Source organism: Bombina bombina, chromosome 6 (genome assembly GCF_027579735.1).
Source record: "Bombina bombina isolate aBomBom1 chromosome 6, aBomBom1.pri, whole genome shotgun sequence".
In the NCBI taxonomy this organism is placed as follows: domain Eukaryota; kingdom Metazoa; phylum Chordata; class Amphibia; order Anura; family Bombinatoridae; genus Bombina; species Bombina bombina.
Genome location: NC_069504.1, coordinates 152,337,506 through 152,360,499, shown reverse-complemented (window position 1 = coordinate 152,360,499; position 22,994 = coordinate 152,337,506). Strand labels below are relative to the sequence as shown.

General features: G+C 37.6%; 1 protein-coding gene across 5 annotated transcripts in view; it reads left to right on the top strand.

Moving 5' to 3' along the window:
- HDAC10 (histone deacetylase 10) overlaps positions 1–22,994 on the top strand; it is a 236,388-nt gene that overhangs the window by 177,033 nt on the left and 36,361 nt on the right. The window contains exons 21-22 of one of the 5 annotated variants that reach the window (XR_008402807.1): positions 3,924–4,007; positions 4,043–4,332. The exons of 2 other annotated variants lie outside the window; for them this stretch is intronic. Coding sequence is in view for 2 of the 3 variants with exons in the window: in XM_053716640.1 (XP_053572615.1) it covers positions 3,924–3,931 (8 nt within the window). In the remaining variant the exon portion in view is untranslated. Of the gene's footprint in view, positions 1–3,612; positions 3,644–3,923; positions 4,333–22,994 lie in introns of those variants that run through there. 2 more of the 5 variants (XM_053716640.1, XM_053716641.1) reach the window with 2 other exon arrangements.

The window sequence follows — 22,994 nt, the reverse complement described above, 5'->3', positions numbered from 1 at the left end:
TGCCAACAATCACGTGGGAGAATTTGTGGCGAATGGAAGCATGAAACCGAGGGAATTGCTCAGGTCGGGCGAACCCGCCATTGAGATCCCCTGGTTTGTGTATCTGCAGATAGGCCATTACATCACAACGCATAAACATAAGCGACTGTTCCTAAGAGACCTTACACTCTTTGAGGGACTATGTACACAGAAAACAGTGCCCAGGCATTTAATTTCAAAAATCTACGGGATCTTATGTAAAGGAACTGACAGCTTACCGGTGTACACTAGACAGTGGCACCGGGAGCTGGGGGTTGAACTGGAGCCGCAGGAGTGGCAAAGGATTTTCCGAGCCACCAGAACGGTGTCTGTGTCCGCGCGTATACAGGAATCACAATATAAGGTTCTGAGCAGATGGTACCTCACGCCATCTCGTCTCAAAAAAATCTACCCTAACTCCTCAGACAAGTGCTGGAGGGGGTGCGGCGAGGTGGGTTCCTTGACACATATCTGGTGGGATTGTCCTATGCTGGATGTGTTCTGGAGGGAGGTCTGGGAGCACATCCATTTGACACTGAACCTAGAAATACCAAAAACCATGGAGACATTATTGTTTCACTTTCCCACAAAGATTCCGGATATGACCAAGAGAACACTGCTGTTGCTGATGTTGACAAGCGCTAAAAACTTGATACCTGCCAAATGGAAAACGACCCAAATCCCCCTGACTTCTGAGTGGAAACAGGGGGTGACCAACCTCTTACGCTTGGAAAGATATCACTATGCCCGTATAGGCAAACTGGACACCCATGAACTGTTGCTCCAACTTTGGAGCGAAGGTGAAATCCGAATGGCTTGAGCCATGATGGAACAGGACCCCACTCGCTGGCGCCTTGTCCCCTTCCCCTCCCCCCTTGCCCTCTTCCTCCTCCCCCTATTGATGGAACCTTACCCCTCTCCCTCTCTCCCTCTCCCCCTTCTCCCCTCCTTTTTTTTTTTTTTTTTCTCTCACCTCTCCCTCTTTCTTCTTCTTTTCCTCTCTTTTTTCTTCTTATTGATTGTATCAGCCGCCTGTGTTAGGCCTTGTTTACTTGACATTTCTGTGAGGTTCTATACAGTTATCTTTTTTTTTTTTAAGTTGTACCTGCTCTACGGAGCACCATATTGTTAATGTTATTTCAAAAGTTTGGATTGTTTTAATAGTCCACATGCTGCAAGAAAATCTAAGAAAATGTGGAAAACAGGAGCTTTGGACCTCGGACAATTTCTCGAACAATGTTTATTTGAATTAGATCACTTTGGACGTTTATAGTCTGTCGAGAACTATAGATTCTGTTTTTGAGATTGTATATTGTAACCTGATGAGACATTGTTGAGATGTTTGTATGTTTATATCTTTATTTTTCAATAAAGCTCCTTTTAAAAATTAAAAAAAAAAAAAAAAAAATTCTAACTAAACTTCCTCCGGGCTATCTACCCCCAGTCTAGAAGGTTAGGAGAAGGATTTATACCCTTTCTGTAAAAATGCCCCTAAAACTATTGTTATACCTAAAATCTTAAACAAAAATGCAGATTATTTCTTTAAAGGGACAGTCTACACCCAATACATCATTTTGATTACTTATTGTTACATGGCAGAAAAGGATCTTGCAACTGGTCCCACATCTATAAGCTTGTAAGAAGTACATGAAACATTTATATATTAGTTTGTTAGGAACTGAAAATTGCCGCCAAGCTCCGTCCACCTATCGCATGTATATTTTGGTATGTTAAATTTCTCCAATCATGATGGACTCATGAATAAGTTTTCCTACTTACACACACTGATTTGTGCAATTTGAAATAGTTAACAGTTTAACAGTGCATGTTTATTATTTTTCTATCATACAATAAAACTGGACAAGAAAGCTGTGCGCGGAGCTTGGTTTATTTAAACGTTTCATGTACGTCTTACAAGCTTAAAGATGTGGAACCCATTGCGAAATGCTTGTCTGGTAAAGAATATTGGGTCTAGACTGTCCCTTTAACATAAAAATGGCATATGTAGAACCTTGACAGCCTTCCATTTATTTCCGTGGCAAGGTTGGAAACCGCATATCTTAAAAATCTATTAAATGTCAATTAGATACTAGTATACAGTTTATAAGCTGGAAGCTGCTCTAGTCACACTTGTATCCATGGAAAGTAATTCCTCCTGCTTCAAATCTTAAACGTCCCTTACATATTATGACAAATCCCATGTTTCAAGATATAACATCCCCTTACAGAATCTCATGATATTTATGAATCCAAGGAAATCCAAAAAGTTAAACCATTGTTTTGATTAAACAATTAGTTAAGATCCAGGCGAGACTTGACTTACTTCTAGAATTGTTACACCACAAATACTCTCTCTCTTTTAAACACTGCATTTTTACAAATTAAACATTAATTAATCTGTTGCCATTATATCCCACCATATGGGATAATCCTGCTCTCTCAACAGTTCTCACTCAAATTTCTGAAAATATTTACTTCAGTGATGTAATACTATTACACAGCGTTGTTAGAACTGATACATGGTTTGTATTACACATAATATTCTCCTGAATCTATAATGTTTTTTTTTGTTTTTTTTTAAATTAACATTATGTTAAGAACTTTTGCATAAAAGTAATCCACAAATTCTCTGAAATCTCTGAAATCTGTTTGTAGAAGGAAAATCTAGTCTATAATGAGTACGTCGTCATTCTCTGAATGCATATATACTAGCTGTGCTGATTCCTCCTATACTGTTTTTGACCCTATTTTAAAAAATAAAATAAATCTCCTCTCTAAACCTTTCTATAGGGTTTTTATTTTGCAGTGTTAAAGTGCTTTCTCTAATTATATGGTTACTAGGACTTGGATGTATGAAGTTTAGCAAGAAGACTGATTTGTTTGCCTTTGAAATTACATCTCAGGTGGCATAGAGTTCTGACATACCTGTTAACCCTAGAGTTGGTATTAAAACTAAAATGTCCTCTACTAAATTTTTATCTGTTAACTTTACCTGGCTAAAAAACAAACAAACAACCTGACTGTTAAAATTGCAAAAATACAGTATTATCTGTCACCTATCATAGAACAATATTTTAACTGGTGGGTGGAGGTCATGTGACCTCTGAAGTAGGTAAAAATTTCTCCTAGAATTCTGGGTGGGTGAAAAACTCAACATATACCCCTCACATGCATGCTAGAGTTAGTTCAGCTTTTCTATATGGAGTATGTTTACTGGCTATTAATAATTGCAACTTGAAGACAACTTGACTTCTGTGTGGAGTTTCTATTTGTATGTATACTTCCTGAAATTTCTCATAAAGCAACAAAAAAGTGCGATGTCATCAAATATTGTGCCAGGAATAGTGATCCTAAGGCATTTGTAGTAGATGCAGTGTTGATTCCTTGGAGTTTCATACTAATGTACCCTGTGAGTATTGGAGTATGTGTGACAAGTGTGTGACAGAAATTTATACTTGCCAATAAATGTTCTACTAAGGATATGTTTAAGGAGGGCAATCCTAATTACATGTGCAAAAAGGTTCTGGTTTGTGGTACATGTAAGAAGAGAAGGTACTCTAGAAAAAAAAAAAAACTTGTCACTTTTCTACCTAGCCTAAGAAGACATGAGACATCTCACTTATAGCTGAACATGAAGAAATTGATTTTTTGGTAAGGATAAACTTTCCTTTTATCTGAAGTGTTGCCAAGCACGGCATACACAAATGATAGACCTTTCTATCTTAAGACTTAATCATGTCACCAATATATGGGCTATATAATCATAACATTTATAGCTGAAATATGTGTTGGTTTGAAGTTATACCTTACAAAAAGCTTTTAATATATTTTTCATACTTCATAATGTTTGTCCAATTTTCTCTGAAATTATAGCATTAATATTACATTTCTTTTTTGCTTTCTAGTTGACTAAAAGACCGACATTTCAAATAATGGAGATGCTATTTTTTCATGATTTTAAACTGGATCGCCATTCAATAAGAAGCTACATCAACTGAAGTCAGCTTAACAAGATACTTATTACCATGGTTTCCCAACTCCACTAAAGTCAAATCAAATAGAGTTCTCTCCCAAACATCAATATGTCATAACAACATGCCAGGAAAGGCTTGTAGGATTCAACGTTTGGAGGCTAGAGGAACACCTGAATGAAGGGGGGAACCTGCAAGCTCTTGTTTTGGAGGGGGGCATAAGAGTTTACATTCCAAATAAGTTGATTTGATATTTGATATGTAAACAAAAATTTAAAGTGTCAGTAATTTTCCTATTTACTATAAAATAGTACTTTTATAATAAAGAAAATCTAATTTGTAATTATTTGTCTTGTAATTTGATTTGACATGTCTTTTTCCTTTAAAAGAGGATCCAAAGAGAAGATATTTGTGTTTGCACATGTTCCAAATCTCTGGTTACAAAGTATCAACATTACTATTTACTCTTAGTGAATCCTTTTTTTATTTTTCAAAACTCAATTTTGTTTTTAAACATTCAAGGCAATGGCATTGTGCTCTAGTTGAGAAGGGCAAAAGTTACACCGTACCCAAACTTCATTAAACAGAGCGTTCCTATTCTTTGCTGTGGCTGAGTCGGGAGAACTGATCCAGAGTAACCTGAGCATGCGGAAGTCTGTCAGATTGCTGGTCGGCCTGATCACTTGAGCTACTCCCTCCTTCAAAGTAACGACTGCTGTGTACAGGAATCGCCGACACAGGGGTAAGGAATAGCTGCAGTAAGGAAATGCAGTACTTAGCATCTACATCTGCAGTGCATGCAAACTACAAGAGAAGGACCCATCACAGTCTCAGTTTGCAGACATGAGTGCCCGTGGTCTAGAGATAGCCGACCTTGGCAGTCTTCCTCACGGGGTAGGGACGTGGGATCTTGAACTGAGAAGCCCCTCAATGCCCTTATAAGGACTGCTGAACTGCAAACCCTTATGTATCTTGATGAACAGTTGCCTTTATACCAGATTAATGATATAAATGTGTTCTATTCATATCACCACACACTGTGAGCAGATGGACCCTGCAAGACTTCAAGCTGACATTTATCGATAAGCATTGTTTAAAAGCATATTATGCAAAAAGCTAATTTTAAGATGGTCATCTATAGAAAACCACCAAACTGGATATAAGTTGCCTATACAAATCTAATATTCTGCTGTAGGAGTATAGGAACTGCTCCTGCTTTGATTTTATTCATCAAGTATATATATCATACAGAGACTTAGACATTAAAGCTTCTAAAGTTTACTGTTCAAACTTTGCAGGACCTGCCTCTGTCTTAAATCTAATAATTAAATATACGCTATACAGAGATATTTAAAGTCTTTAAAATTTTATGTGAAGGGGAGCTGGGATATTGTTTATACCCCTAGGTATATGATAGAACCATAAATCTGTATTCTCTATTTCTTTCATGTAATTGGCAAGAGCCCATGAGCTAATGGCATATGGGATATACAATTCTGCCAGGAGGGGCAAAGTTTCCCAAACCTCAAAATGCTTATAAATACACCTCCCACCACACCCACAATTCAGTTTTACAAACTTTGCCTCTTATGGAGGTGGTGAAGTAAGTTTGTGCTTGATTTCTATGATTTCTTCTATGATAAGCGCTTCTAAGCATTCTGAAGCTCAATTACTCCGAGTACAGTGTTGCTGGCAAATTAGGCTCGGGAGGGTGCAAAATGCTGTTATTTATTGTGAAATTTTTGGCGCAAGAATTTTTTGGTGCGAATGTACGTCTATAATGATGCAAGTTCGTCATTTCCTGCGTCTTAGTGTTTGTTATGACGCGAGTTGCGTCATTTCCGGATGTTTGTTGGGCCAAACATTTTTTCAACTTCCTTTTGCGTTGTGCGTCATACTTGGCGCCAACAAATTTAGTTTTATTTTACCTCACTTCCTATATGTTCCTTGCCTTCTTTATGCTCAGAGGGCTATGCTATTTGCTTTTATGCCAATTTTACCATTTGCATTTTTTCCCCATTCCTATATGTGGAAATAAGATATTTTTGTTTAAATTTTATTTTTTCTTTTACATTTTACAAGATGTCTCAATCTAATCCTGTCTCAGAAGCTGCTGTAGGAACCATGCTGCCTGAACACAGTTCTACCAAAGCTAAGTGTATGTAACAGTTGTCATGATAAGCTTTTGCATGCAGAAAAGGTTTCTATTAGTGCTAGTACAGTATCTGTTGTTCATTCAACATCTAAAGTACATGATATCCCTGTTGATATGAAAAATTATATTGCTGATTCGACACAGAAGGCTATGTCTGCTATTCCACCTTAAAATAAACATAAAAGGTCTTTTAAAACTTCTCATACATCTGATGAAATTTGTAATGACCGACAACATACAGATATATCCACCTCTGATGAGGATCTCTCTGACTCAGAAGATCCTACTTCAGACATTGACACTGATAAATCATCTTATATTTTTAAGATTGAGTATATTCGTTCTTTGTTAAAGGAAGTGTTTATAACTTTGGATATTGAGGAGTCTGGTCCTCTTGATAATAAATCCAGTAAACATTTAAATTCTGTCTATAAACCTCCTGTCACTACTCCTGAGGTTTTCCCTATTTCTGATGTGATTGCTAAGGAATGGTCTAAGCTTGGTACTTCTTTTGTTCCTTCTTTAAGGTTTAAAAAGTTGTATCCTTTGCCAGTTGCTAAATTAGAGTTTTGGGAAAAGTCCCTACGGTTGATGGGGCTATTTCTACTCTTGCTAAGTGTACTACTATTCCTATGGAAGATAGTACTTCTTTTAAGGTTCCTTTAGATAGAAAAATTGAATCTTATCTAAAGAAAGCTTATTTACATTCTGGCTATATTCTCAGACCTGCCATTTCTATGGCTGATGTTGCGGCTGCATCAACTTTTTGGTTGGATAGCTTAGCACAACGGGAAAAAGATTCTGATTTGCATAGCATTGTTCATTTGCTTCAACATGCTAATCATTTTATCTGTGGTGCTATTTTTTATATCATCAAGATTGATGTTAAATCTATGTCTGGCTATTTTAGCTAGAAGAGCTTAATGGCTCAAATCATGGAATGCTGACATGGTATCTAAATCTAGGTTGCTATCTCTATCATTCCAGGGTAATAATTTATTTGGTTCCCAGTTGGATTCTATTATTTCCACTATTACTGGGGGGAAGGGAGTTTTTTGCCCCAAGATAAAAAAAAATCTAAGGGTAAATCTAAAGCTTCTAATCAGTTTAGTTCCTTTCATCAGAATAGAGAACAGAAAACCACTCCTTCCCCTAAGGACTCTGGCTCCAATTGGAAGCCATCTTCGAGTTGGAATAAATTCAAGCCTTATAAGAAACCAAAGCCAGCCCCCAAGACTGCATGAAGGTGCAGCCCTCAATCCAGTTCTACGGGTGGGGCAGATTGAAATTATTTCAAGACGTTTGGGCAGGTTCCGTTCAGAATCATTAGATTCAGAATATTGTCTTTCAGGGGTATCGAATAGGTTTCAGAATAAGACCTCCTGTGAGAAGATTTTTTTCTCTCTCGCGTTCCAACAAATCCTGTGAAAGCTCAGGCCTTTCTGAAGTGTGTTTCAGATCTGGAGCTTTCAGGGGTAATTGTACCAGTTTCACTTCTGGAAAAGGGTCTGGATTTTTATTCAAATCTATTCATTATCCCGAAAAAGGAAAATTCATTCAGACCAGTTCTGGATCTGAAGTTTTTATATCAATTTTTAAGGGTCCCAACTTTCAAGATGGTGACTATAAAGGACTATTCTGCCTTTTGTTCAGCAAGGTCATTACATGTCCTCAATAGACTTACAGGATGCATATCTTCACATTCTGATTCATCCAGACCACTATCGGTTTCTGAGATTCTCTTTTCTAGACGAGCATTACCAATTTGCTGCTCTTCCATTTGGCCTAGCAACAGCTCCAAGAATCTTTTCGAAGGTTCTCGGTGCCCTTCTATCTATAATCAGAGAGCAGGGTATTGCAGTATTTCCTTATTTGAACGATATCTTGGTACTGGCTCAATCTTTTTATTTGGCAGAATCTCACATGAATCAACTTGTGTTGTTTCTTCAAAGACATGGTTGGAGGATCAATTTACCAAAGAGTTTCTTGATTCCTCTGACAAGGGTCACCTTTTAAGGTTTCCAAATAGATTCAGTGTTCATGACTCTATCTTTAACAGATAAGAGATGTTTGAAGTTGGTTTTAACCTGTCTAAACCTTCAGTCTCGATCATTCCCTTCAGTGGCTATGTGCATGGAAGTTTTAGGTCTCATGACTGCAGCAGCGGACGTGATCCCCTTTGCTCGTTTTCATATGAGACCTCTGCAGCTTTGCATTCTGAATCAATGGTGCAGGGATTATACTCGGATATCACAATTGATATTCTTAAATCCCAACACTCAACTCTCTCTGGCTTGGTGGTTAGACCATCATTGGATTATTCAAGGGGCCTCTTTTGTTCGTCATTCCTGGACTGTGATTTCAACAGATGCAAGTCTCTAAGGTTGGGGAGCTGTTTGGGGGTCTCAAGGAGTTTGGAATCCTCAAGAGGCGAGGTTACCAATCAATATTTTAGAGAGAATCATTCATTCGTTTTCAGACAGACAATATCACAACTGTGGCATATGTCAATCATCAGGGTGGGACTCGTAGTCCTTTAACGATGAAGTATCTTGGATACTTTCTTGGGCGCAATCCAACTCCTGTCCAATTTCTGCGATACATATCCCAGGTGTAGACAATTGGGAAGTGGATTATCTCAGCAGTCAGTCTTTACATCCAGGGGAGTGGTCTCTCCATCCAGATGTATTTTGTCAGATTGTACAGATGTGGGGTCTTACCGAAATAGATCTGATGGCTTCCCATCTAAACAAGCAGCTTCCCAGGTACCTTTCCAGGTCCAGGGATCCTCAGACGGAGATGGTGGATGCGTTAGCAGTTCCTTGGTTTTACCAACCTGCTTACATTTTTCTGCCTCTAGTAGTTCTTCCAAGAGTAATCTCCAAGATCATGATAGAACAATCACATGTGTTTCTGATAGCACCAGCATGGCCTCACAGGTATTGGTATGTGGATCTTGTCCGATGTCCAGTTGCCAACCTTGGCCACTTCCTTTAAGGCCAGACCTCCTGTCTCAAGGGCATTTTTCCATCAGGATCTCAAATCGTTCAATTTGAAGGTATGGAAATTGAACGCTTAGTGCTTAGTCATAGAGGTTTCTCTGACTCAGTGATAAATACTATGCTACAGGCTCGTAAGTCTGTTTCAAGGAAGATTTATTATCGGGTTTGGAAAGCCTATATTTCATGGTGTTTTTCTCATAAATTCTCTTGGCGTTTTTTAAGAATTCCTAGAATTTTACAGTTTCTTCAGGATAGTTTGGATAAAGGTTTGACTGCAAGTACTTTGAAGGGACAAATATCTGCTCTTTCTGTTTTATTTCATAGAAAGATTGCTAAACTTCCTGATATTCACCGTTTTGTTCAGGCTTTGGTTCGTATCAAGCCTGTTATTAAATCAATCTCTCCTCGGAGTCTTAATTTGGTTTTGAAGGCTTTGCAGGCTCCTCCTTTTGGGCCTATGCATTCTTTGGCTATTAAACTACTTTCATGGAAAGTGTTGTTCCTTTTGGCTATCTCTTCTGCTAGAAGAGTTTATGAATTATCTGCTCTCTCTTGCGAGTCTCCTTTTCTGATTTTCCATCAGGATAAAGCTGTTTTGCGGACTTTGTTTAAATTTCTTCCTAAGGTTGTGAATTCTAACAACATTAGTAGGGAAAATGTTGTTCCTTCCTTGTGTCCTAATCCTAAGAATGCTCTTGAAAGATCTTTACATTCTTTAGATGTTGTAAGAGCTTTAAAATACTATATTGAAGCTACTAAGGATTTTAGAAAGACTTTTAGTCTATTTGTTGTTTTTTCTGGTTCCAGAAAAGGTCAGAAAGCTTCTGCCATTTTTTTGCCATCTTGGTTAAAGCTTTGGATTCACAAGGCTTATTTGGAGGCGGGACAGTCTCCGCCTCAGAGAATTTCAGCTTATTCTACTAGATCAGTCGCAACTTTTTGGGCTTTTAAGAATGAAGCTTCCGTTGATCAGATTTTCAAAGCAGCAACTTGGTCTTTGCATACATTTACTAAATTTTACCATTTTGATATATTTGCTTCTTCAGAAGCAGTCTTTGGTAGAAAATTTCTTCAGGCAGCTGTCTCAGTTTGATTCTTCTGCTTATGATTTAAGTTTTTAAGAAAGACTTATTTTTTGTTTGGATTTAATTTTCTCAGCAGAAATAGCTGTTATTATTTTATCCCTCCCTCTCTAGTGACTCTTCTGTGGACTTCCACATCTTGGGTATTTCTATACCATATGTCACTAGCTCATGGACTCTTGCCAATTACATGAAAGAAAACATAATTTATGTAAGAACTCACCTGATAAATTCATTTCTTTCATATTGGCAAGAGTCCATGAGGCCCACCCTTTTTATGGTGGTTATGATTTTTTGTATAAAAGCACAATTATATTTCCAGTTCCTCTTTTTGTATGCTTTTTTACTCCTTATTTTATCACCTCATGTCTTGGCTATTCGTTAAACTGATTGAATTGTGGGTGTGGTGGGAGGTGTATTTATAGGCATTTTGAAGTTTTGGAAACTTTGCCCCTCCTGGTAGGAATGTATATCCCATACGTCACTAGCTCATGGACTCTTGCCAATATGAAAGAAATTAATTTATCAGGTAAATTCTTACATAAATTATGTTTTTTTTCTGACCAGATTAACGACATCCCATTGGGCATACTCTGATGTTTGTTGTTGATCCATTTTTTGGATCATTACTGCCCTATAACTTTCTCTCTGGAATTTGTGCAGGCTTGGGAACTTACAAGTCATATTGAATTGACTTATCTTCTACCTATGCTATTGAGAAGTTAGAGGAATACTAATAACTAGCACTATTGCCTGTTTAAAGAAGAAACTTGACATAAGTATATTACCCTCTACCAAGGGTTTATAAAGTTCAAGCTATAGAGATTTAAAAACCTAGACTATAGATATTGTTATTGGCTACCAGGGCCGCCATCAGGGGGTGACAGGGGTGACTCCTGTCAGGGGCCCAATGGGCCAGGGGGGGCCCCATGAAGCAAGAACTAAAAAAAAAAAATTTTTTAACATTATGGCAGCCACCAGTGGGTACTACAGCAGAAAATGTTATTACAAGGAGTAAAGTATTAGCTTTTGAGAGGATTTCTAAGTGTGCACTAAACCACTATGCACAGTGTGAGACAGACTTGGCACTTTGTTTGTACAGTGTGTGTCAGACGGCAGATCACTTTCATTTGCAGAGGAGGTAGGACTTACTTAGCAAATGTTTTTTATTTCTTTGTGCAATTTCGGATTGTAACTTCAGTGTGGTAGTAGTTGTATGGTGGGGCCAGGGGTCCATAAAAACACATTTTTTACAATGCTGTAGAAATTCTATATTTAAACCATGCAGAAATGTTTCCTCCTCAATACACAAATGGTAGGTGCCCTTTTGGCAGATATGCATTATATATATATATATATATATATATATATATATATATATATTACATTCCAATTTACTGCCCCTTTATGCAAGGACTTTCCAGATGCAAGGAGGCATTTTATCTAAGATTTTACATCTGCATAAGATGTTATACTCTCAGACTAAGATTGCTCAGTGTTTGAAATAAGACAGGTTAACTTAAAACTGTTCAGTTTACACTACAGCTGACTTAATTTTGAAATTCATACCAACAAGCCTAAATCCTGCATTTAACCAGATCTAATGGTATGAGTACCACAGCTTATGGTTCCACCAAGACCATAGAGTACAGCATTTTCAAAATCCATAAGTACAGCTGACAGATGGGAACATTTGTAGACTATATTTGAAGTGGTGCTCTTGGTTGGGGAAAATGGGGAAAAAAACAAACAAACATATGTCAACCTTTTAAAAGTACTTTTCTTCATCTAGCCATCTACCCAGATCATTAATGTACAAATTTGAATTCACAGAATTTTGTTTGCACATTTACAAATATGATTCTTTAAAAAGTGATCTCTTAATTTCTGCAATTTTTTAATCATGCATGTCACACACTGTTGATTTAGGGGATGCAAGGTGCATAAATGTTTCCGCCTGTGAGTGTTTCTGTGTGGGTGTCTGTGTTTATGTATTTGTGCTTTGGTTTGTGTGTCTATGAGTGTGTATGTTTTTTTTTTTTTCTGTGGGTCTCTCTGTGAGGGTGGGTGTGTGTGTCTTTTTGCATTTTCTGTGGATGTCTGTGAGGGTGTTTGCATATGTCTTTGAGCTTTTTCTATGGGTGTCTCTGTGAGGATGTGTGTATGTTTGTCTTTGTGTATTTTCTCTGGATGCCTCTGTGTGGGTCGGTGTCTATGTCTGTGTTTTCTGTGGATGTCTCAGTGAGGGTGTGTGTTTTATGTGGGTGTCTCTGTGAGTGTGTGTGTGTATGTCTTTGTGTGTTTTCTGTGGATGTCTCAGTGAGGGTGTGTGTATGTATGTCTTTGTGTGTTTTATGTGGTTGTCTCTCTGTGTGTGTATGTCTTTGTGCGTTTTCTGTGGGTGTCTCTGTGTGTGTGTGTTTGTCTTTGTGTGTTTGCTGAGGCTCTCTCTGTCGGTGTTTCCTTGAGTGTATGTGCAAGTTTGAGTTTGTGTGTCCATTGTCTGTTTCTTTTTAGGACATTTTGACCTTACGACCGATTATTCACATCTTTCTACAGACTTTGAGACTAACGAGACCTTTCCGGAAGTAACCAATCCTCCATTTTACCTTTAAATTGTTTAGGCAGTTCAGGGCCCTTCCTTTCAGCCACTGCATGCTGTTGTCATCATTTAGTTGGCATCTTCCTTTACAAATAATCAGAACTCCATATTTTGTTTTCTAAATCTCCTTTTTTTTACAAAACTGTAGTTTACCTCATTACTTGTCAGGTCAATGTAAACAAGTACTGAGTGTCTGTTTGGGTGTTTGTGTCTGAGTCTGTTTCTTTGCGTGTCTGTTACAGTGTCTATATGTGAATCCTTATGTGTGTGTGTTTCAGTATATGAGTGTGTCTGTGTGTGTGTGTATGTTACTACCTTTACAACATTTCCAAGTTTAAATAGACACTTAAGAATAAAGTGCATATATACGTTTTAGTCACTTGGTCAAAAATTGCACATGTCAAAGGGGGGGGGGGGCCTGATCAATGGTTGAGTCAGGGGCCCCAAAATTTCTAGTGGCGGCCCTGTTGGCTACACTGCCTGATACACTGGCATGCTAGTTATTCAAATATGTTATGACTTGGATAAAACAAAATTCTGTTTGTTATTCAATTTTGTAATACTTGAAGGTTAAATGTTCTTTTGCTATTTATGTGAAGAGATATATTATCTGTGTGTTGTTTAGGAACCCTTTAATATGTCTCTCTGTTTGATACAGGTGACTTGGATGCCACATAGGTAAATTTGCACTTATAAATGTCTATTGACATACTCTCTTTTTTCATAATTCTTTTTTTCTTTTAGTAAATATTCAGTAAATAACAAAATGAGATAAAAAACAAATCATAATCCACATACTTCTTGGTTTTCACAAACAAAAAAAAAAAAACATATTCATTTCTTTGTACAAACCGTATTCTGTTTATTACATAACAAACAATAACATAAAAAAAACTAAATTTATGCTTACCTCATAAATTATTTTCTTTCCTGGCAGGGAGAGTCCACAAATTCATTACTGTTGGGAATACAACACCTGGCCACCAGGAGGAGGCAAAGACACCCCAGCCAAAGCTATAAGTATCCCTCCCACTTCCCCCTACTCCACCAGTCATTCAACCTAGAAAAATAAGGAAAAGTCGGAGAAACACTAGGGGTATAGAGTCGCCTTACAGATTTGTTTCATAGAAGCTTAGTTCTTAAAAGCCCAAGAGGAAAACACTGCACAGATAGAATGAGCCATAATCCTCTCAGGAGGCTGTTAAGCAGCTTCCACATAAGCCAAACGAATGACACGCCATATCTGCGTGGAAAATAAGATAACGGAGATCACACTGAAAGCAGATAGCTCTGAAACTCTGCAAACAGAAGAAATAGCCAACAAAAACAAAACTTTCCACGACAAAAGTTAGAATCAACAGAATGCCTAGGCTCAAACTGAGCCTATTGAAGAACACAATTTAGGCTCCAAGGAGGAGCAAATGGCTTAAAAATAGGCCTGATTCTAACCAGGGCCTGAACAAAAGACTGAACGTCAGGAAGATAACCATTTTCTTCTGTAGTAACACAGAAAACTGCAGAGATCTAAACCTTAAGAGTACTGACAGATAAACCTTTCTCCACACCATCTTGGAGAAACAAAACCATTTGAGGAACCCTAACTTTGTGCCAAGGGAAACCTCAATCCTCACACCACACTAAATAGGTACACCACACCTTGGGTAAATACGACGAGTAACCGGTTTATGAGCCTGAATCAGGGTAACAATGACCCTTTTAGAAGAACCTCTTTTGGACAGCACTAAGCGATCAAACTCCACGCAGTCAGCCTCAGAGAATCTAGATTTTAGTAAAGGAATAGACCTTGGAGTAGTACAAGGTCAGCTCATTGCAACCTCCACGGAGGGGAAGAGGACATCTTCACTAGATCCGCAAACCAGGTCCGGTGCGGCCATGCCGGTGCACTTAGAATCACAGAAACCCGCTCCTGTTCATTGTGGGCGATTACTTGAGGAAGGAGAGCAAATGGAGGAAACCGATAAATAAGTTTGAACCTCCAAGGAGTTTCTAACGCGTTTACCAAAACAGCCTGAGGATCTCTCGATCCAAATCTGGGCAGTTTGGTATTGAGACAAGATGCTATGAGGTCTATCTCCGGAACCCCACCTACCTGAGAGTTATCTCAGTAAACACCTCTGGGAGAATAGACCACACCCCGGGGTGGAAGGTCTGTCTGCTCAGAAAGGCTGCTTCCCAATTGCCCACCCCGGGATGTGAATGACAGATATATGACAATTGTGAGATTCCGCCCACTGAAGTATGCAAGACACTTCTTTCATCACCAGGAACTCCTCATTCCCCCTGGTGATGATATAGTAAACCAAAGTTATGTTGTCCAATTGGAATCTGATAAACTGGACAGAACAACGTTGAAAATGGCTCTCAATTCCAGAAAATTGATTGGAAGGGAGGATTCCTCCAGTGACCAGGTTCCCTGAGCTTAAAAGGGACCCCAAACCGCTCCCAAGCAAAGAAGACTGGCGTCCGTAGTCATCAACTCCCAAGATGGTCTCAAAAGGCATGTGCCTTAAAACAGGAGGTCCTAACCAACTAACAAATAAAGAGAATCTCTCGAATGGCTGTCCAAGACTATCAATTGGGACAGGACGGAATGAGCTCTGTACCATTACCTGTGCCTATCTAGATGAATGCACAGAGCCACAGAAAGGCAAGAAGAAGACTAAAGAGATCGGCAGATAGACAAGAGATTGTTTCACCATGCTATCTAATAGAAATATCACTCACAGAGGAATGGATAACCTTTCCTAGAAAGTACACCCTGGTGCTGGACGATAGCGAGCTTCTCTCCATGTATCTTCCCCCCGTGGTCCCAAAGGAGCCACATAAGGGAGACCTTGAGATCTTGCTAATAGAAAGGATGGTACTGAACCAAAAAAATCAGGTAAGGTACCACTGCGAAGCCTCGCATTCGGCCACTGCCAGAGTGATACTTATAGCTTTGGCTGGGGTGTCTTTGCCTCCTCCTGTTGGTCAGATGTTGTATTTCCAACAATAATGAATGAATTTGTGGACTCTCCCTGCCATTGGAAAGAAAGCACAAATTCTACATATCAAATTACCTCAAAATAAATATTCTATATCAAATTTATTCCATTAGCATTCTAATCCTTCATAAATCAGAATATCATATTTCCATATCTAAAATAGACCTAGTGCAACCGTTCGGACTACTTTCTTGTAAAAAGAGTATTTACTTTCATCTATAGTGTTTACATCCCCATTACCCAGGATCAAAGAAAGACATACTCTCTTTTAATTGAACAGTGTTCCTCCCCCCCCCACACACAATTTTTACATGATTGTGTTTTTGCTTTGCGTGTTCACGGTTTTTACAGCAGTGCTAAAAATAGTTTGTAGACAGCTATGAAAAATGTATATCTCACACAAAAACTAAATCGCCAACGGCTAGATTATGAGTTTTGCGTTAAGGTAAAAAAAAAGCAGCATTAACAGGTCCTAACGCTGCTTTTTTACGCCCGCTGCTATTACGAGTCTTGCAGGTATAGATGTACCGCACACTTTTTTGGCCTTACTGCAAACCAACTTATGTAAATTTTGTAAAGGCTTTTTCCTATGGGACTTCCATAGCGCCAGTATTATGAGTTTGTCCTGGGAGGCCAAAAAGTCAGCGGTACACCTTCTACAGCCAAGATTTCTAATGCATTTTAAAGTCAGTAGTTATGAGTTTTACGCTACAAAGCTATAGCATTAAACTCATAACTAAAGTACACTAACACCAATAAACTACCTATTAACCCCTAAACCGAGGCCCTCCCGCATCGCAAACACTAAAATAAAATTATTAACCCCTAATCTGCCACTCCGGACATCGCCGCCACTAGAATAAACATATTAACCCCTAAACTGCCACACTCATGCCTCGCAAACACTAGTTAAATATTATTAACCCCTACTCTGCTGCCCTAACATTGCCGCCACCTACATTATACTTATTAACCCCTAATCTGCCGCCCCCAACGTCTCCGCCACTATTCTAAATTTATTAACCCTTTAAACCTAAGTCTAACCCTAATCCCAACACCCCCTAACTTAAATATAATTAAAATATATTTAAATAAAATTCCTATCATTACCTAAATAATTCCTATTTAAAACTAAATACTTACCTGTAAAATAAACCCCAAGCTAGCTACAATATAACTTATAGCTAGCTTAGGGTTTATTTTTATTTTACAGGCAAGTTTGTATTTATTTTAACTAGGTAGAATAGTTATTAAATAGTTATTAACTATTTACTAACTACCTAGCTAAAATAAATACAAATTTACCTGTAAAATAAAACCTAACCTAAGTTACACTAACACCTAACACTACACTAAAATTAAATAAATTACCTAAATTAAATACAATTAAATAAATTAAATACAATTAGCTAAATTACAGAACATAAAAAAAAATTACAAGATATTTAAACTAATTACACCTAATCTAAGAGCCCTATCAAAATAAAAAAGGCCCCCCAAAATAAAAAAAAACCTAGCCTAAACTAAACTATCAATAGCCCTTAAAAGAGCCTTTTGCAGGGCATTGCCCCAAAGAAATCAACTCTTTTACCTGTAAATAAAAAATACAAACACCCCCCCCAACAGTAAAACCCAACACCCACACAACCAACCCCCCAAATAAAAGCCTAACTAAAAAAACCTAAGCTCCCCATTGCCCTTAAAAGGGCATTTAGCTCTATTGCAGGCCCAAAGCCCTAACCTAAAAATAAAACCCACCCAATACACCCCTAAAAAAAATCCTAACACTAACCCCCGAAGATTCACTTACCGGGAGAAGTGTTCATCCAAGCGGCAAGATGTCCTCAACGAAGCCGGCAAAAGTGGTCCTCCAGACGGCATCTTCTATCTTCATCCTTCCGACGCGAAGCAGCTCCATCTTCAAGACATCTGGCGCGTAGCATCCTCTTCAATCGACGGCTTCTTCGGAATGAAGGTACCTTTTAAGTGACGTCATCCAACATGGGGTCCCTTAGATTCCGATTAGCTGATAGAATTCTATCAGACAATCGGAATTAAGGTAGAAAAAATCCTATTGGCTGATTGGAACAGCCAATAGAATACGAGCTCAATCCTATTGGCTGATTGCATCAGCCAATAGGATTTTTTTCTACCTTAATTCCGATTGTCTGATAGAATTCTATCATCCAATCGGAATCTAAGGGACGCCATCTTTGATGACGTCACTTAAAGGTACCTTCATTCCGAAGAAGCCGTCGATTGAAGAGGATGCTCCGCGCCGGATGTCTTGAAGATGGAGCCACTCCGCGTCGGAAGGATGAAGATAGAAGATGCCGTCTGGATGAAGACTTCTGCCCATCTGGAGGACCACTTCTGCCGGCTACGATGAGGACATCTTGCCGCTTGGATGAAGACTTCTCCCGGTAAGTGAATCTTCGGGGGTTAGTGTTAGGATTTTTTAGGGGTGTATTGGGTGGGTTTTATTTTTAGGTTAGGGCTTTGCGCAGCAATAGAGCTAAATGCCCTTTTAAGGGCAATGCCCATCCAAATGCCCTTTTCAGGGCAATGGGGAACTTAGTTTTTTTTTAGTTAGGCTTTTATTTGGGGGGTTGGTTGTGTGGGTGGTGGGTTTTACTGTTGGGGGGTTGTTTGTATTTTTTTCAGGTAAAAGAGCTGATTTCTTTGGGGCAATGCCTTTTAAGGGCTATTGATAGTTTAGTTTAGGCTAGGGTTCTTTTTATTTTGGGGGGGCTTTTTTTATTTTGATAGGGCTATTAGATTATGTGTAATTAGTTTAAATATCTTGTAATTTGTTTTTTTTCTGTAATTTAGTGTATGTTTTTTTTTGTAATTTAGCGAATTGTATTTAATTTATTTAATTTAGGAAATGTATTTAATTGTAGTGTAGTGTTAGGTGTTAGTGTAACTTAGATTAGGTTTTATTTTACAGGTAAATTTGTATTTATTTTAGCTAGGTAGTTATTAAATAGTTAATAACTATTTAGTAACTATTCTACCTAGTTAAAATAAATACAAACTTGCCTGTAAAATAAAAATAAACCCTAAGCTAGCTACAATGTAACTATTAGTTATATTGTAGCTATCTTAGGGTTTATTTTATAGGTAAGTATTTAGTTTTAAATAGGAATAATTTAGTTAATGATAGTAATTTTATTTATATTTATTTAAATTATATTTAAGCTAGGGGGTGTTAGGGTTAGATTTAGGTTTAGGGGTTAATAAATTTAGAATAGTGGCGGCGACATTGGGGGTGGCAGATTAGGGGTTAATAAATGTAGGTAGGTTGTGGCGACATTGGGGGAGGGAGATTAGGGGTTAATACATATAATGTAGGTGTCTGATGTTGGGGGCAGCAGATTAGGGGTTAATAAGTATAATGTAGGTGGCGGCGATGTGCGGAGCGGCAGATTAGGGGTTAATAAGTATAATGTAGGTGTCGCCGATGTCGGGGGCGGCAGATTAGGGGTTAATAAGTGTAAGATTAGGGGTGTTTAGACTTGGGGTTCATGTTAGGGTGTTAGGTGTAAACATAAATGTAGTTTCCCCATAGGAATCAATGGGGCTGCATTACTGAGTTTTACATTGCTTTTTGGCAGGTGTTAGACTTTTTCCTCAGCCGGCTCTCCCTATTGATGTCTATGGGGAAATAATGCACAAGCACGTACAACCAGCTCACCGCTCACTTAAGCAGTGCTGGTATTGGAGTGCAGTGTGGAGCACAATTTTGCTCTATGCTCACTTCTTGCCTGTTAACGCCGGGTTGATAAAAACCTGTAATACCAGCGCTGCAGGGAAGTGAGTGGTGAGAAAAAACTGCAAGTTAGCAACGCACTCCTCATAACGCCTCGACTCGTAATGTAGGCGCAAGTATGCCACCCAAACGGACAAAAAGAGGGGTATCGATACCAGTTCAGACCTATTAAATGAAATATGCACCTCCCCGCTCCAGATTTTGATTCCAAATTGTTAATCGTCTCTCAAAATTTAATTCTACCACAATTTGACTCTTTTAAAAAGGAGCTAAATATTTTAACTTAAGAGGCCAGACAATTTGCTAATAGGTTCTCTGAGGCTGAAAATAGAGAATCAGAGTTGGGGGACTTTGTTACTATTTGCTTTAACAGAGTGGTCATGAGAATTAACCAACTGAACATTATACAGATGAGATTAGAAGAATTAGAGGACCGCTCTTAACGTAATAATCTTAAAATAGTCAGATTACCTGAGACCTCTGAGTTTTAAGATCTATTGGTATTCGCCTCAACTCAGCTCCCACAATTAATTGCTATTCCAATTAGTTAAAAGAGCAAATAAAGTTGGACCTCTGAAAAATAAGACGGATAGTACCCTATAAACCTAGAGCAGTGTTGATAAGATATTAACATTTTCAGGATAAAGTTAACTTATTAAGAGAGTATAGGAAATCTAGAATGATAGGCTAATAAGATCCTCCTATTTCAGGACTTTTCTTCTGAGACCTTATCCAAAAGATAAGCAATGACACCTTTTTACACCAGGCTTATTAAAGCTAATATTAACCCCTTGAATTCTAACAACGGCTCTAAGCCGTCGCAGAGTTTCCCACTTAGGTGCTAACGACAAATCAGAGCCGTCACTAGCACTCTCCCACCTTGAGGGAGATCTAGGGGCTCCCAACCGCTCCTGTATAGTGACAGGCATCGCCGAGATTTCACATTTTGCGTGGTTATGTCACTGCGCAACTTTATTTAAAAATTACAATAACAAGTATAGGGAAAGGGGGCATGCTGCTTAGAAGCCTGTGTCTCAGGCATCTAAGCAGCTACAGACCCCCAAGGCCCACTGTTGGAAAGATAATCGCCTAACCTTTCCAACTGTATAAGTCTGGGGGATCTGAAAAAAAAGAAGAAAAAGTAAAAAAAATATATATATTTCAAAAAATTAAAAAAAAAAAAAAAAAAAATCAGCTTAGCACCCAGGTGGGAAAGTGCTAAGCACTAAAAAAGGGTTAATGCTAGAATGGTTTATCCAGCTAAGCTCTTGATTGATAAAGATAATAAAACTTTGACTTTAAATAATGTAAAATAAACGCAGGAGTTTTTTTTTAGAACCAATAATATATTACATACATGTCTGAATATTATAGTGTTTTGTTGGGCATCTTCTCACATAGAAGGTATGATAATAAGAGTATTAGGTGGTTGTTGTTTTTTGTCTTCCTCTTGCTTTTAAGTTTTTAAAGGGGCTTTTGTGAATCTAAAACTCCTAAAGTGCTATCAAGGATAGATTTTTTTTTTCCCCTAATCTCTGACAATTTGTTTGGCTTTGAGATTAAAGGAGATATTTATGATATAGTTATTTCAGACCATGCCATTATTAACCTGGATAGTCAAATTAATTTTATGTTGAGTGGTATATCTAGATTTATTTCCCCCCAGGTATGTTCATTTTAAAAATTGGCCTTCTGAAAAATCGAAGGAGTACTGTTATTATAACAATGGCTATTTTGATCAAATTGAGATCTTCTGAGAAACTACAAAAGCATTTCACAGAGGGGAAATTCAAAGCCTATCTTAGCAAATTAAAAAAAAAAGTAAAGCTAGAGAAATCCAACTGGCCAAACAAGTGAGAAACAGTTTCCATACATACATACATACATACATACATACATACATGCATACACATACATACATACACATACATACATACATACATACACATACATACATACATACACATACATACATACATACATACATACATATATACATACATACATACATACATACATATATACATACACATACATACATACATACATACATATATACATACATACATACATACACATACACATACATACATACATACATACATATATACATACATACATACATACACATACACACATACATACATACATACATACATACACATACATACATACATACATATATATACATACACATACATACATACATACATACATACATATATATATACATACATACATACATACATACATACATACATACATACATACATTATCCCATCCAAATTAATTAGAGAAAAACAGAAAGGGATTTGTTTCTCAAACAAAAATATGCACAGGAAGATATGAGGGAAAGGGCTCGTTATAGCGGATACAATTGTAAATCTGCCAAATATATCACAATATTAAATAAATTTAAGAGAAGTAAAAAGGTTACTACACAAATTAAATAAAGAAATGAGATATTAAAGGGACACTAACTGAATACTTAAAGGGACAGTCTACACCAGAATTTTTATTGTTTTAAAAGATAGATAATCCCTTTATTACCCATTTCCCAGTTGTGCATAACCAACACAGTTATAATAATATACTTTTAACCTCTGTGATTATCTTGTATCTAAGCCTCTGCAAACTGCCCCTTTTTTCAGTTCTTTTGACAGACTTGCAGTCTAGCCAATCAGTGCCTGCTCCCAGATAACTTCACGTGCACAAGCACAGTGTTATCTATATGAAATATGTGAACTAACACCCTCTAGTGGTGAAAAACTGTTAAAATGCAATCTGAAAGAGGTGGGCTTCAAGGTCTAAGAAATTAGCATATGAACCTCCTAGGTTAAGCTTTCAACTAAGAATACCAAGAGAACAAAGCAAAATTAGTGATTAAAGTAAATTGGAAAATTGTTTAAAATTACATGCTCTATCTGAATCATAAAAGTTTATTTTGGCCTAGACTGTCCCTTTAAAGAAAACAATTGGGTTTAGAGCATGCAATTTTTAGCAACTTTTTAATTTACTCCTATTATCAATTTTCCTCTTTCTCTTGCTATCTTTATTTAAAAAGCAGGAATGTAAAGCTTAAGAGCCGGCCCATTTTTGGTTCAAAACCTGGGTTATGCTTGCTTATTGGTTTGCTAAATGTAGCCACCAATAAGCAAGCACTATCCAGGGTGCTGAACCTAAAATGGTATGGCTCCTAAGCTTTAAATTCCTACTTTTTATATAAAGATACCAAGATCACAAAGAACATAATAGGAGTAAATTAGAAAGTTGGTTAAAATTGCATGCTCTATCTGATTCCTGAAAGAAAAAAATTGGGTTTAGTGTCCCTTTAACTAAAAGTTAGAGATAATAAATGCAATACATGAATATTTGCAGAAGATTTAT